This window comes from Aureococcus anophagefferens (genome assembly GCF_000186865.1).
Source record: "Aureococcus anophagefferens unplaced genomic scaffold AURANscaffold_12, whole genome shotgun sequence".
Lineage (NCBI taxonomy): Eukaryota > Pelagophyceae > Pelagomonadales > Pelagomonadaceae > Aureococcus > Aureococcus anophagefferens.
Genome location: NW_008705572.1, coordinates 294,960 through 306,632, shown reverse-complemented (window position 1 = coordinate 306,632; position 11,673 = coordinate 294,960). Strand labels below are relative to the sequence as shown.

The 11,673-nt window shown below is 74.3% G+C and overlaps 2 protein-coding genes across 2 annotated transcripts; one reads left to right on the top strand and one right to left on the bottom strand.

Moving 5' to 3' along the window:
• Positions 1-4,476: 4,476 nt before the first annotated feature.
• Positions 4,477-5,295, top strand: AURANDRAFT_27877 (hypothetical protein; the record flags this gene model as incomplete). Its single annotated transcript, XM_009039840.1, has 1 exon — positions 4,477-5,295. A coding segment is annotated over one exon (819 nt), but the record flags the coding sequence as incomplete, so codon positions are not given.
• A 2,931-nt stretch (positions 5,296-8,226) lies between these two features.
• AURANDRAFT_27625 (hypothetical protein) lies at positions 8,227-10,158 on the bottom strand (the record flags this gene model as incomplete). The annotated part of the gene is made up of 3 exons (XM_009039607.1): positions 8,227-8,673; positions 8,797-8,943; positions 9,865-10,158. 3 exons carry the CDS (start codon positions 10,156-10,158, stop codon positions 8,227-8,229), a joined length of 888 nt encoding a protein of 295 aa, XP_009037855.1.
• Between the last annotated feature and the right edge of the window lie 1,515 nt (positions 10,159-11,673).

Below are 11,673 nucleotides of genomic sequence, written 5' to 3'. Positions count from 1 at the left end.
GCCGCGGCGCGCGGCGGCGGCGACGCGGCGCGCGCGCGGTCGGTCGTCGCCGCGTTCCGGGGCCTCGCGGCCGGCGGCGACGCGCTCGCGCGCTTCGCGGCGGGCTCGCGCGTGGCGGCGGCCCCGCTCGCGCGCGGCGCCGCGGCCGTCGCGCGCTACGGCGCGTTCCTCGCGCGCGCGGACGTCGCCGCGGCCGCGCCGGCGGCGCTCGACGCGCAGCAGGCGCTCGTCGTCGCCGTCTTCGGCGCGGCCATCGCGGCGCGAACCCTCGGGCCGGCGACGGCCGTCGCCGTGGGCGTCCAGCGCGCCGCGCGCGACCGCGGCGCGGCCGGCGCGCTCGCCGTCGCCGCGGCGAGCTGCGCGGTCGCCGCGGGGCGCCTCTCCTACGCGCACGGCTTCACGGGGGCCTGCGCGTCCCTGGACACGGCCTGCTCGTCGGCGCTCGTCGCGCTGCACGTCGCCCTGGGCTGGGCCCGCCCGGACGCGGTCGCCGGCGGCGCGTGCGCGCTCGCCGCGCGCGGCGCCGCGCGCCTCGCGGCCGCGGGCATGCTGTCGCCCCGGGGCCGCTGCCACGCCTTCGACGGTCGCGCCGACGGCTACGCGCGCGGCGAGGGCGCCGCGGCCTGCGTCGCGGGGCCCGTCGCGGCGGGGCTCGCCGTCGCGGGCACCGCGGCGGGCCACGACGGCCGGAGCGCGTCGCTCACGGCGCCCAGCGGCGCCGCGCAGCGCGCGCTCCTCGCGGGCGTCGGCGGCGTCGGCGCCGCCGCGCGCCTCGAGGCCCACGGCACGGGCACGGCGCTCGGCGACCCCGTCGAGGTCGCCGCGGCCGCGCGCGCGCTGCCCGCGGGCTTGTTCGCCGCGTCGCTCAAGGCGACGCTGGGCCACCTCGAGGCCGCGGCGGCCGCCGCGGGGCTCGTCGCCGCCGCGGCCTTCGCGGGCCGCAACGGCGAGCTCCGCCGGCTCAACGCCCACGTCGCCGCGGTCCGCCCGTCGGCCGCGGTCCTCGCGCCGTCGCCGTCGCCCGCGGCGGCGGTCGCCGCGCGGCGCGTCAGCGCCTTCGGCTTCGGGGGCACGATCGCGCACGGCGCCTTCGTCCTCCCGGCGCACCGCGGCGGCGCGACGGCGCCGTCCCCGGGGTCGCTCTACCGCGGCCGCCGGCTCCGCGCCGCGGCGGGGCCGCGGCGCGGCGCGCGCGCGCCGCCGCCGCGCGCGCCTCCCGACGGCGCCGTGGGGCGCTACGAGGTCGCCTGGGGGTCGCCCGGGGCGCCGTCGACGGCGGGCGACGCCTGGGACTACGGCGCGGACACGGTCCTGATCATCGGCGGCGGTTTGGACGGCGTGCTCAGCGGCGGCGCTTTAACGCGGCGCCGCGTCGACTTCGAGCTCTTCGAGCTCGAGGGGTCCCTGGGCGGCGTCTGGGTGACCACGGCGAATTTGACGTCCAAGGTGCAGACGGGCAAGCTCACCTACACGCTGGACCTCGAGGACCGGTCGCCGCGCGTCGCGGACGAGTCGAACTTCCAGCCCGCGGACGAGGTCGCCGCGTCCATCGCGGGCTTCGCGCTGCGCATGGGCATCGACAAGAAGACGTCCATCTTCCGGGAGGTGACGAGCGTCGCCTACGAGCCCTGGCCGTCCAAGGACTGCGGCGTCGACTGGACGGACCGGTCGCCGGCGGCGCTCGAGGCCGCGCCCGGCCGGGGCCTCCGAAAGTCCTCCGTCTTCCAGGGCGTCATCTTCGCCTGCGGATCCCTGCGGTCGCCGACGCTGGCGCCCATGGCGCCGGCGCACTACGGCGGCTACGACTCCTACGGCGTCTGCGGCGACGCGCGGCCCTGCGAGATGGCGGGCCGCGACCTCGTCGTCGCGGGCCACGGCGCCTACGGCGTCGAGAACGTGCGGACCGGCCTGGAGCACGGCGCCAAGGCGATCACGCTCGTGTGCCGCCACCGCCACGCCGTGATGCCGCGCTGCGCGGTCTGGCTCCTAGACGCGGGTCGCGCGTTCGACGCCTGGGACGAGATCTCGAAGATGCTCGCGGTCGCGAAGCTGGCGCCCGCGTACACGACGGACCGGCGGAAACGGCCCGCGGTAAGCGACCAGTACTACGCGGCGACACGCTTCGGCCGCGCCTGCGTCGTCCACGGCGAGATCCGCGGCTACGACGCGAGCGCGCCGCGCGTCCTCGTCGAGACCTCCCGGGCGTCCGGCCTCGCGAAGGTCCGCGCCGACGTGGCCTTGCTGTGCTACGGCTTCTCCAAGGAGACGTCGATCGTCAATCGGACCATGGGCGTCTTCGAGGAGGGCGACCTGACGGGCATCTGGGTCAAGGGGCAGCGGCGCGCGTGCATCCTGCGCGCCGATCTGGACGTGAGGAAGGAGGCGACGCCCCTGTCGGCGTCGAACATCCCCTTCGCGTCCTTCCTCGCGAACACGTTCTGCCACTTCCTCACGCGGCCCAAGTCCGAGTTCGACGGCGTGCTCAGGAAGCTGCCCAAGGCCGGCAACGCGCAGGACACGACGTCCTTCGACTTCTTCGCGTCGACGTTCCTCGCCCTCGTCGGCGACAAGGCCGTGCAGCCGCAGCTCGCGAAGATCATCCGGCGCGTCCAGCACGTGTCCGTGAACGACGTCTGCGCCTGGACGGACTTCGTGGAGGACTGCGCGGGCGACTGGCGGAAGTACGTCGGCGCCGTCGGCGTCCCCGGCCGCGAGGAGCCCTACGGCGACTGGCTCGGCCGGTCGCCGAGCCCGCACCCGGACGGCCTGGGCCAGCGCGAGGAGGCGTCGCGGGCGCTCGCGGCCGACGGGCCCCTCGCGTCGCCCGCGGCGCACCGCGCGTCCGTCCTGGTTTTCGACGACGCGGCCGCCGAGGTCGGCGCGGGCGCGCGGACGGCCGCGCCGACGCCGGGGCGGACGCCGGGCGTGCTCGTGCTGGCCTTCCCCCGCGACGTGCTCGACCTCGCCGTCGGCACGCTCTACGCGGCGGAGGCGAAGGTGCCGCACACGGTCGTGCTGCTCAAGGACCGGTCGCTCAACGCGTTCCACGCGCAGCTGCGGGTCGCGCGCGTCGAGCAGCCGCGGCTCAAGCTCTCGAGCGCCGCGCTGCGATGCGGCGGCGGCGCGGCGCAGCTCGAGGAGCTGTGCGAGGCGCCGGTGGCCAAGGACTGCGTCCTGACGTCGAACTCGGGCGTCTTGGTGCCGTCGCTGGTCGAGGCGGCGTCGTCGACGGCCGACGCGCGGCGCGAGCTCCGGGGCGCCTGGGCCGTCACGGGCGGCACGGGCGGCCTCGGCCTGGTCTCCGCGGCGCTCTTGACGGACCTTCGGTGCGACGTCGTCGTCGCGGCGCGGCGCCCGCGGATCAAGGTCTTCGACAGGGACGCGCTGGCGACGCGCGTCGGCCGCCTCCGGAAGCGCGCGCACCTCGTCGCCGGCGTCGACACGTCGGGGAGCCTCGCGGGCCTCGGCGAGGCCGCGTCGGCGGTCTTCTCGTCGTCGGCGCCGACGTTCGGCGGCGTCGTCCACGCCGCGGGCGTGCTCCGCGACGCGCTCCTCCGCAAGGTCGAGCGGTGGATGGTCGACGCGGTCACGGGGCCCAAGGCGTCGAACCTCGGGGTCCTGCGGGGCCTGGCCGACGACGTCGTCCACTTCACGTCGGCGACGGTCGTCCTCGGCGGCCCGGGGCAGACGGCCTACGCGCACGGCTCCGGGGCTTTGGACGACGACGCGCTCGGCGGCCGCGCCGGCGGCCGGCGGTCGTCGGCGCTGCAGTGGCTCGCCATCGAGGGCGTGGGCATGCACCAGGAGGCCGTGGGCGCGGCGCCCCAGTGGACGCCCCTCGCGACGATGGAGCGGATCCTCGCGTCGGCCGTCGGCGGCGACGTCCGCCCGTCGCTGAGCGTGCTGCCCGAGGCCTTCCTGTCCTTCGTGCCCGCGCAGCTTCGCCGCGGGGACGGCCCGTCGAAGGCGCCCGAGCCCGAGAAGGAGGAGGAGACGACGACGACGAAGGTCGCCAAGGAGATGGTCGAGGAGGAGCGGGCGCCGCGGGCGGACGTCGGCCCGCTCGTCGAGGCGGCGTTGCGGCGGACCATCGAGGCCATCCTCGAGACCTACGACCCGGCGAACGACGACGTGCCCTTCATGGAGCTCGGCGTCGACAGCATGGGCCTCACGGATTTCGCGCACCGGCTCAACGGCGCGCTCGGCGTCGAGCTCCCGGACGTCGCGCTCTTCGAGTACCCGACGGTGTCGGACCTCCGCGGGGCGCTGATACCCATGGTCCTCGAGCTCCGGGGCGACGCGTCCGGGTACGGCCGCGACGGCGACGCCGGCGCGGTCGCGGCGCCGGCGCCGGAGCGGCCGCCGCTCGTTGCCGCGTCGCTGGCCGGCACGCTCCCCGCGGGCGACGTCGGCGCGGACGCCCCGGGCTTCTACGCGACGCTGCGCGGCGGCCGATGCGGCGTGGCGCGCTTCCCGATGGACCGCGTCCACCCGTCCCTGACGTCGACGGGCCTCGACGGCCTCGACCTGCCGCGCGCGGCGACGTACGGCGCGTTTATTCGAACCGAACGCTGGGTCGACTTCGACGGCGCCTTCTTCGGCGTCGCCGCCGCCGAGGCCACGGTCCTGGACCCGCAGCAGCGCCAGCTCCTGGAGGTGGGCTACGAGGCGCTCGAGGCCGCGGGCGTCACCAAACAAGCCGTCCGCGACGGCGCGCGGACCGTCGGCACCTTCGTCGCGCTCCAGACCGACGACTTCGCGCGCGCCATCGTCCGGAGCCCGCGGCTCGCGCGGTCGACCTACGCCGTCTCCGGCGCGAACCCGGCCGTCGCCGCCGGGCGCCTGCCGCACGCGCTCGGCCTCCGCGGCGCGGCCTTGACGGCGGACACGGCCTGCTCGACGGCGCTCGTCTGCCTCCACCTGGCGCGGCTCGGCGACGCGACGACCGATCGCCACGAGCCCGCGCTCGTCTCCGCGGTCAACGCCATGATCGACGCGTCCGTCGCGGAAGTCGTCGAGCGCGCGGGCATGCTGTCGCCGCGGGGGCGGTGCCACGCCTTCGACGGCCGCGCGGACGGCTACGCGCGCGGCGAGGGCGTCGTCGCGGTGCTGATTCGGCGGCGCGATGCCTGGGACGGCTACGCGCGCCTGCCGGCGACGAGCCTCTGGAGCGACGGGCGGACCGCGTCGATCACGGCGCCGTCGGCCGTCGCGCAGCGCGAGCTCCTGGCGCTGGCCCTCGCCCAGGCGCCCCGTTTGACCCTCACGAACGTCGAGGCGCACGGCACGGGCACGGCGCTCGGCGACCCCGTCGAGGCGGCCGCGCTCGCGGCGCACGCGGCGGCGCCCGCGAGGCTCGCGCGCGCCGTCGTGCTCCACGGCGCCAAGGCCGCCCTCGGCCACCTGGAACCGGCCGCGGGCTTCGCGGGCGTCGCCGCGCTCCTCGGCGCGGCGAGGACGCGCGCGCTGCCGCCGAACGCGGCGCTGCGGACGCTCAACGGCCAGCTCGCCGGCGCCGCGAAGAAGGCCCTGTCCGTCCCCGCGTCGGAGGCGTCGGCGACGCCCTGCTTCGACGCGGGCGACGCCGTCGTCGGCGTCGGCAGCTTCGGGTTCTCGGGCGTCGTCGCGCACGCGCGCTTCGCGCGCGACGGCGCCGCGGAGCCCGAGGCCGCGGACGACGCCGTCCGCGCCCCGAAGCGCGCGCTCTACCGCGGCCGCGCGAGCTACCCCTGGCTCGAGGTCGTCGAGCCTCTAGTCTACGGCGTCGACGCGCGCGCGGACGCCGCGCCGGACGCGGTCGGCGCGCGGGCCGCGCCGGCCGCCGCGGCGTCGAGCGCCGAGGCGCGGTTCGACGCCGCGCGCGTCAAGGCCGAGGTGCGGCGCATCGTCGGCGAGCTCTCGGGCGCGGACCTCGCCGACGGCGTCGACGCGTCCTTCGACGACGCGGGCGTCGACTCCATCGCCGCGACGGAGCTCTCGCGCGCGCTCAAGCGCGCCTTCGAGGTCGCCGTCGCGCCGGCCTTCCTCTTCGACTACCCGACCGTCGATTCAGCCGCGGACGCCATCGTCGCGCTCCTCGCGGACCAGAGCGACGGCGGCGGCGGCGGCGGCGCGGCCGAGGTCGAGGCGTCGTCGCTCCTCGCGGCCTTTGGGCCGCGGCGGCCGACGCAGCGCGGCGCCCTCTTCCTCTGGAGCGGCGGCCAGGGCGACAGCGCCATCTTCGCCCAGCTCGGCCGCGAGATCGCGCCGCACCTGCGCGTCTACGGCGTCGACCGCCGCGACGGCGCGGCCGTCGGCGACATGGCGCGCGACGTGGCGCCGCTCATCGCCGCCGCCGTGCCGGACGACGACGCGGCCTGCTTCGTCGGCGGGCTGAGCGTCGGCGGCTGGCTCGCCGTCGAGACCGCGCTGCGCCTCGCGCCGCTCGGCAAGCGCGCCGCGGCCGTCTTCGCGCTCGACGGGCCCGAGCCGTCCCAGTTCGACCTCGACTGCTCCTACGCGCCCGCCGAGGCCGCCGCGGAGCTGCTGCTGGGGCGCAACCGCCGCTTCCCGGAGGGCTGGGCGGCGATGACCGCGGACCAGCGCGTCGACGCGTTCCTCGCGCTGCTGCCGTCGCTCGGCATCCACTTCCTCGGCTACGACGCGGCCAAGGGAGATGTTGAGAACCGGGAGATTGTGAGCCACGAGCTCACCGCGGGCGCCGCGGCCTTCATCGACACGCTCCGGACGCCAGGCGTCTACGACAAGGCGACGTCGAAGCTCGACGCGGACCTCGTGCTCTTCCGCGCGTCCGAGCGCCGCGCGGTCAAGATGCTCAAGGACGGCGACGCGGCGCCCCACGGCTACGCCTGGGCGTCCGCGGGCGTCCCGAACGTCACCGTCGTCGATTGTGCTTCCCACCACATGAACGTGCTGCTCTGTCGCGGCGCGATTCGGCGGAAGGTGCTGGAGTTCGTGTTGGGTTGTGTGTAAGTTGTTGTGCTATTTTTGAGTTTCGCGAAGAGTCGGACATACGGAGAGATCCACGATGGCGATATTTGAGAAATTTTAATATTAGAGAACCCCGTCCGCGTCGTCGCCACCGAACGTCAGACGGCGCACAACGTGCCGTTCGCCGTCCCAGAGCAGCCGCAAATCGCCGTCCTCGCCGCCCGAAAGGCGCGACGACAGCGAGTGCGCGACCGCGGACCCGACGAGGCCGTAGTCGCCGTAGCGGCCGTTTTCCAACGCGTGGAAGAACTCGCCGCTACGGCTCACGCGTAGCCAGTCGGGGGCGAACCTCTGGCGCATCGTCCCGCCCCAGAGGAGCTCCTCCGCGTCCGCGTCGAACCCGCCGAAGACGACGATGACGCTCGCGTCCGCGCGCTCGTCGCCGGTGTCGGCCCGCAGCACGTTGATCTCGCCGGCGCAGCGCTGCGTCCATCGTCCGTCTCGCCGCCGTCGGAGACCGCGGTACAGGTTGTCGAGGAATTTCGGATCGCGGTAGGCCGTCGCCAGCGTGCGCGCCCTCGCCGGCTCGTCGAGGTGCACGGCTCCCGTGTGGTCTACGACGTAGCGATACGTCCGCACCGCAGACGACGAAGATCTTGCTGCCGCCCAGGCCCTTGCGCTTCGCAGGACTCGGACGGGCGGGCGAGCACCCCGGGCTCTCAGCGCGAACATCGTCGGCTGTGCGCTCTAAGAGGGTGAGCACATGGGCATGGGCATATGCCTCTGTGGCAAAAAGAGCACTTCGCTAAAGGAGCATTCAATCATGCCGTTAAACTTCATGAATCTTATAGATCAATGGTGGCTGCCCCAATTCAGAGTCGTCCCTGTCTTTGGCTGCTGCCGTCGCCGCACGATGGCCAAGTCGATGGCCGAGGACGAGCAGCGAAGCCTGTTGGAGGGCGGCGTGCTCCCCGAGAAGGTCGAGCCCCCGTCGTCTTCGTCGTCGAAGCGGTCGTGGCTCATCGCCGGCGTCGCCGGCGTCGCCGCCCTCGCCGTCGGCGGCGTGGCCCTCGCCTCGCGCGGCGCCGGCTCGGCCGACGCGCTCGCGGAGCGCGCCGCGGCCGGGGGCGTGCCCGCCGCGGCGCTGGTGGCGTCGTCGCTGCCCCCGTTGCCCGATTTCATCAAGGACTTGACGGCGGACGAGGTCGAGTTCTGCAATTGCGAATCCGAGTCCGGGCACCTCACGACCGCGTGCTGCAAGGTCGAGGTCTGGGCGGACCCCAAGGACTGCTACGACTACTGCGGCTGCGTCTGCACGGGGGACGGCGAAGCCGCGGAGTGGCTGCCCCTGACGCCGAGCGCGGCGCCGTCGACGGCCAAGCCGTCGCCGGCCCCCTCCTCCGTGCCCATCAGCAAGCCGACGGGCATGCCCGTGCCCGCGCCGACGCCCCTGCCGTCCGCCGTGCCGATCAGCCAGCCCACGGGCGTGCCGATCCCGTCGCCCACGCCGGTGCCGTCGAGCGCGCCCGAGCCCAAGCCCACGGGCGTCCCGATCCCCGCGCCGACGCCCCTGCCGTCGGGCGTGCCCGAGCCGGCGCCCACGAGCCAGCCCATGCCCATCCCGACGCGCGTGCCGATCCCCTTCCCGACGTCGGCGCCCATCCCGGTGCCGACGACGGTGCCGACGAGCGCGCCCGAACCGCGGCCGACGCACCATCCCGTGCCGGCGCCCACGGACATGCCCTACCCGCTCCCGACGACCAAGCCCACGGAGGTCCCGTCGCCGCGGCCCACCGACCACCCGACGAAGCTGCCGGAGCCCGCGCCCACGGCCGTGCCGACGCCGACGCCCACGGATCACCCGACGCCCGTGCCGACGCCGAGGCCCTCGCCCGCGCCGACGCCGACGCCGACGCCCGCGCCCACGCCCGTGCCGACGCCCCTCCCGACGGACGCGCCGACGCCGCTGCCGTCGCCCGCGCCGACGCCGACGCCGACGCCCGTCCCGACGCCCTTCCCGACGCCCCTGCCCGGCGACCCGTCTTCGGCGCCCGTCTTCGCGCCGACGCCGAAGCCGTCGGCCGCGCCGAGCCCGAAACCGTCCGCCGCGCCGAGCGCCGCGCCGACGGCGGTCCTGCTCTACAAGATGTCGGACACGACGACGTCCTGGAACGAGTGCAAGACCATCTGCACGGAGAACAAGATGATGATGCCCTGCGTGAGCACGGAGTCGCGGAACGCGCTGCTCACCGCGACGCTCGACGACGACGGCGTCGGCTCCGCGTTCATCGGCTACGAGTCGCCGTCGGACGAAGACTCGTCGGACACGTCGACCTGGGAATGGAACTCCGGCTGCGTCAACGACGGCTACACGAACTGGAACACGGACGAGCCGAACAACTATGGCGACGGCGAGGACTGCGGCGAGATCTACGCGGGGGACCACGACGGCGTGTGGAACGACATCGGCTGCGACACGACCGGGCGCTCGCACTGCTACTGCCAGGACGCGACGTTCGTGAAGTTCTCCGACGGCGCGGACTGGGAGACGTGCAGGACCACGTGCGCGAACGAGGGCTGGCAGATGCCCTGCGTCACGTCCGAGGCCCAGGACGACGCGCTCATGGGAATTTTGAGTGCCGACGGCAGCGCCCGCGCGTGGCTCGGCTACACGGCGCTCGCGTCCGACTCCACGGACCCGGCGAGCTGGGCGTGGAACGCGGGCTGCGACAGCCACTTCACGGACTGGGGCACGAGCGAGCCCAGCGACTCGGGCGGCGTCGAGGACTGCGGCGAGATCATCGTCGACTACGGCTGGGACGGCTTGTGGAACGACGTGCCCTGCACGGGCTACAACTTCCCCTGCTACTGCGAGCCGAGCGACTTCGGAGTGCCGTCGCCGGAGCCGACGCCCGCGCCGTCGCCGCGGCCCACGCCGTCGCCGACGCCCGTCCCCACGCCCCGGCCGTCCGCGGAGCCGACGCCCGTCCCCACGCCCAAGCCCTCGACGGAGCCGACGACGTCGCCGACGCCCCTGCCGACGCCGCGGCCGTCGCCCGTGCCGACGCCCAAGCCCTCGTCCGCGCCGACGACGACGCCGACGCCCAAGCCGACGACGTCGCCGACGACGTCGCCGACGCCCGTGCCGACGCCGCGGCCGTCGCACCACCCGACGGTGTCGCCGACGCCGAGCCCGACGACGGCCGAGCCGACCTCGGCGCCGACCATGGCCTGGATCGGGGCCACCCTCGCGTCCTCGGAGTGGACGACGGAGTGCGCCGAATCGGACACGACCGTCACCTACGACTACACCTTCGACGGCCACGATTCGATCTACGCCTACGACACGAGCGACGCGGACAGCATGATTCAATTCATCAGCGACGAGGTCTGGTTCGACACGAGCGTAGCCGGGTCCGTCAAGTTCGACTACTGGCTCGAGGCATCTGCCAACGTCTTCGTCACGCCGACCAAGTACGGCATGCTGCTGGTCCTCACCAGCCAGCACATGATGCTGCGCGAGACGACCAGCGACTGCTCGTACGGCGTGAGCATGGCCACCAACAGCGACGCGGCCCAGGTCGGGCAGACGTGGAACACGCTCAAGCTCGCGTGGGACGGCGCGGGGACCTACACGGGGACCTTCACGTCGGGCTCCTCGACGTACGAGGTCTCGTACACGGACTCGACCACGTACGTCGGCCCCCTGATGCTCGGCTTCGGCTACGACGCCGGCGCCAGCTACATCGCCAACGTCGAGTACGCGGGCAACATCGCGGCGCCGTCGCCCGCGCCGACGCCGTCGCCGACGCCCCTCCCGACGCCCTACCCGACGCCCCTGCCCGGCGACCCGACGGCCGCGCCCGTCTTCGCGCCGACGCCCCGGCCGACGCCCCGGCCCAGCCCGAGGCCCACGGACGTGCCGACGTCCGCGCCGACGATCGCGTGGCTCGCGCTCTCCACCTTGGAGAAGGAGTGGCTCGTCGCCTGCGAGGACTCGAGCACGGAGGTCGAGTACGACTACACCTTCGACGGCAAGAGCACGATCTACGTCGAGGACACGACGAACGACAACTTCGTCGGCTTCCAGTCCGATGACTACTACTTCTCCTCGGAGATCGCGGGGTCCGTGCGCTTCGACTTCTACGCCGAGGACAACGACATGGCCTTCGTCATGCCCTTTGGCGACGGCCCGCTCGCGGTCGCGTGGCCGGAGCAAAGCACACTCTACTGGAAGACCGGCTCCGTCGCGTCGTGCTCGGCGGGCAGCACGCTCGACACGAGCAACGACCTGAGCGCGAGCTACGGCGTCTGGAACACGTACAAGATCAACTGGGACGGCGACGGCACCATGACGCAGACGATCATCAACGATTCGGGCGACGAGTACAAGTCGTCCTACACCTTCGACGACGCCTACGTCGGCCGCCTCACGCTCGGCTTCTCCTACATGTACGGGTCGTCCTACTTCGCCAACGTCGAGATCTCCGGCTCCATCGCGTCGCCGAGCTCCGCGCCGACGACGTGGTCCTCGATGGCCGACGTCGTCTACAAGAAGCACGACTAGCGGCGCCCCCCTCCCCCCACCCCCTTTCCGTTCCCCGTCGTCGACGCCGCTCCGACGGCCATTTAACACTCCGCTAGGACCGCGGGAGCACGACGGTCTGGATCGCGCGCGCGGGGACGGACAGGGCGAACTCGGCGCCGTCGACGTCGACGACGTAGGCGCGGCTCGCGCGCGCG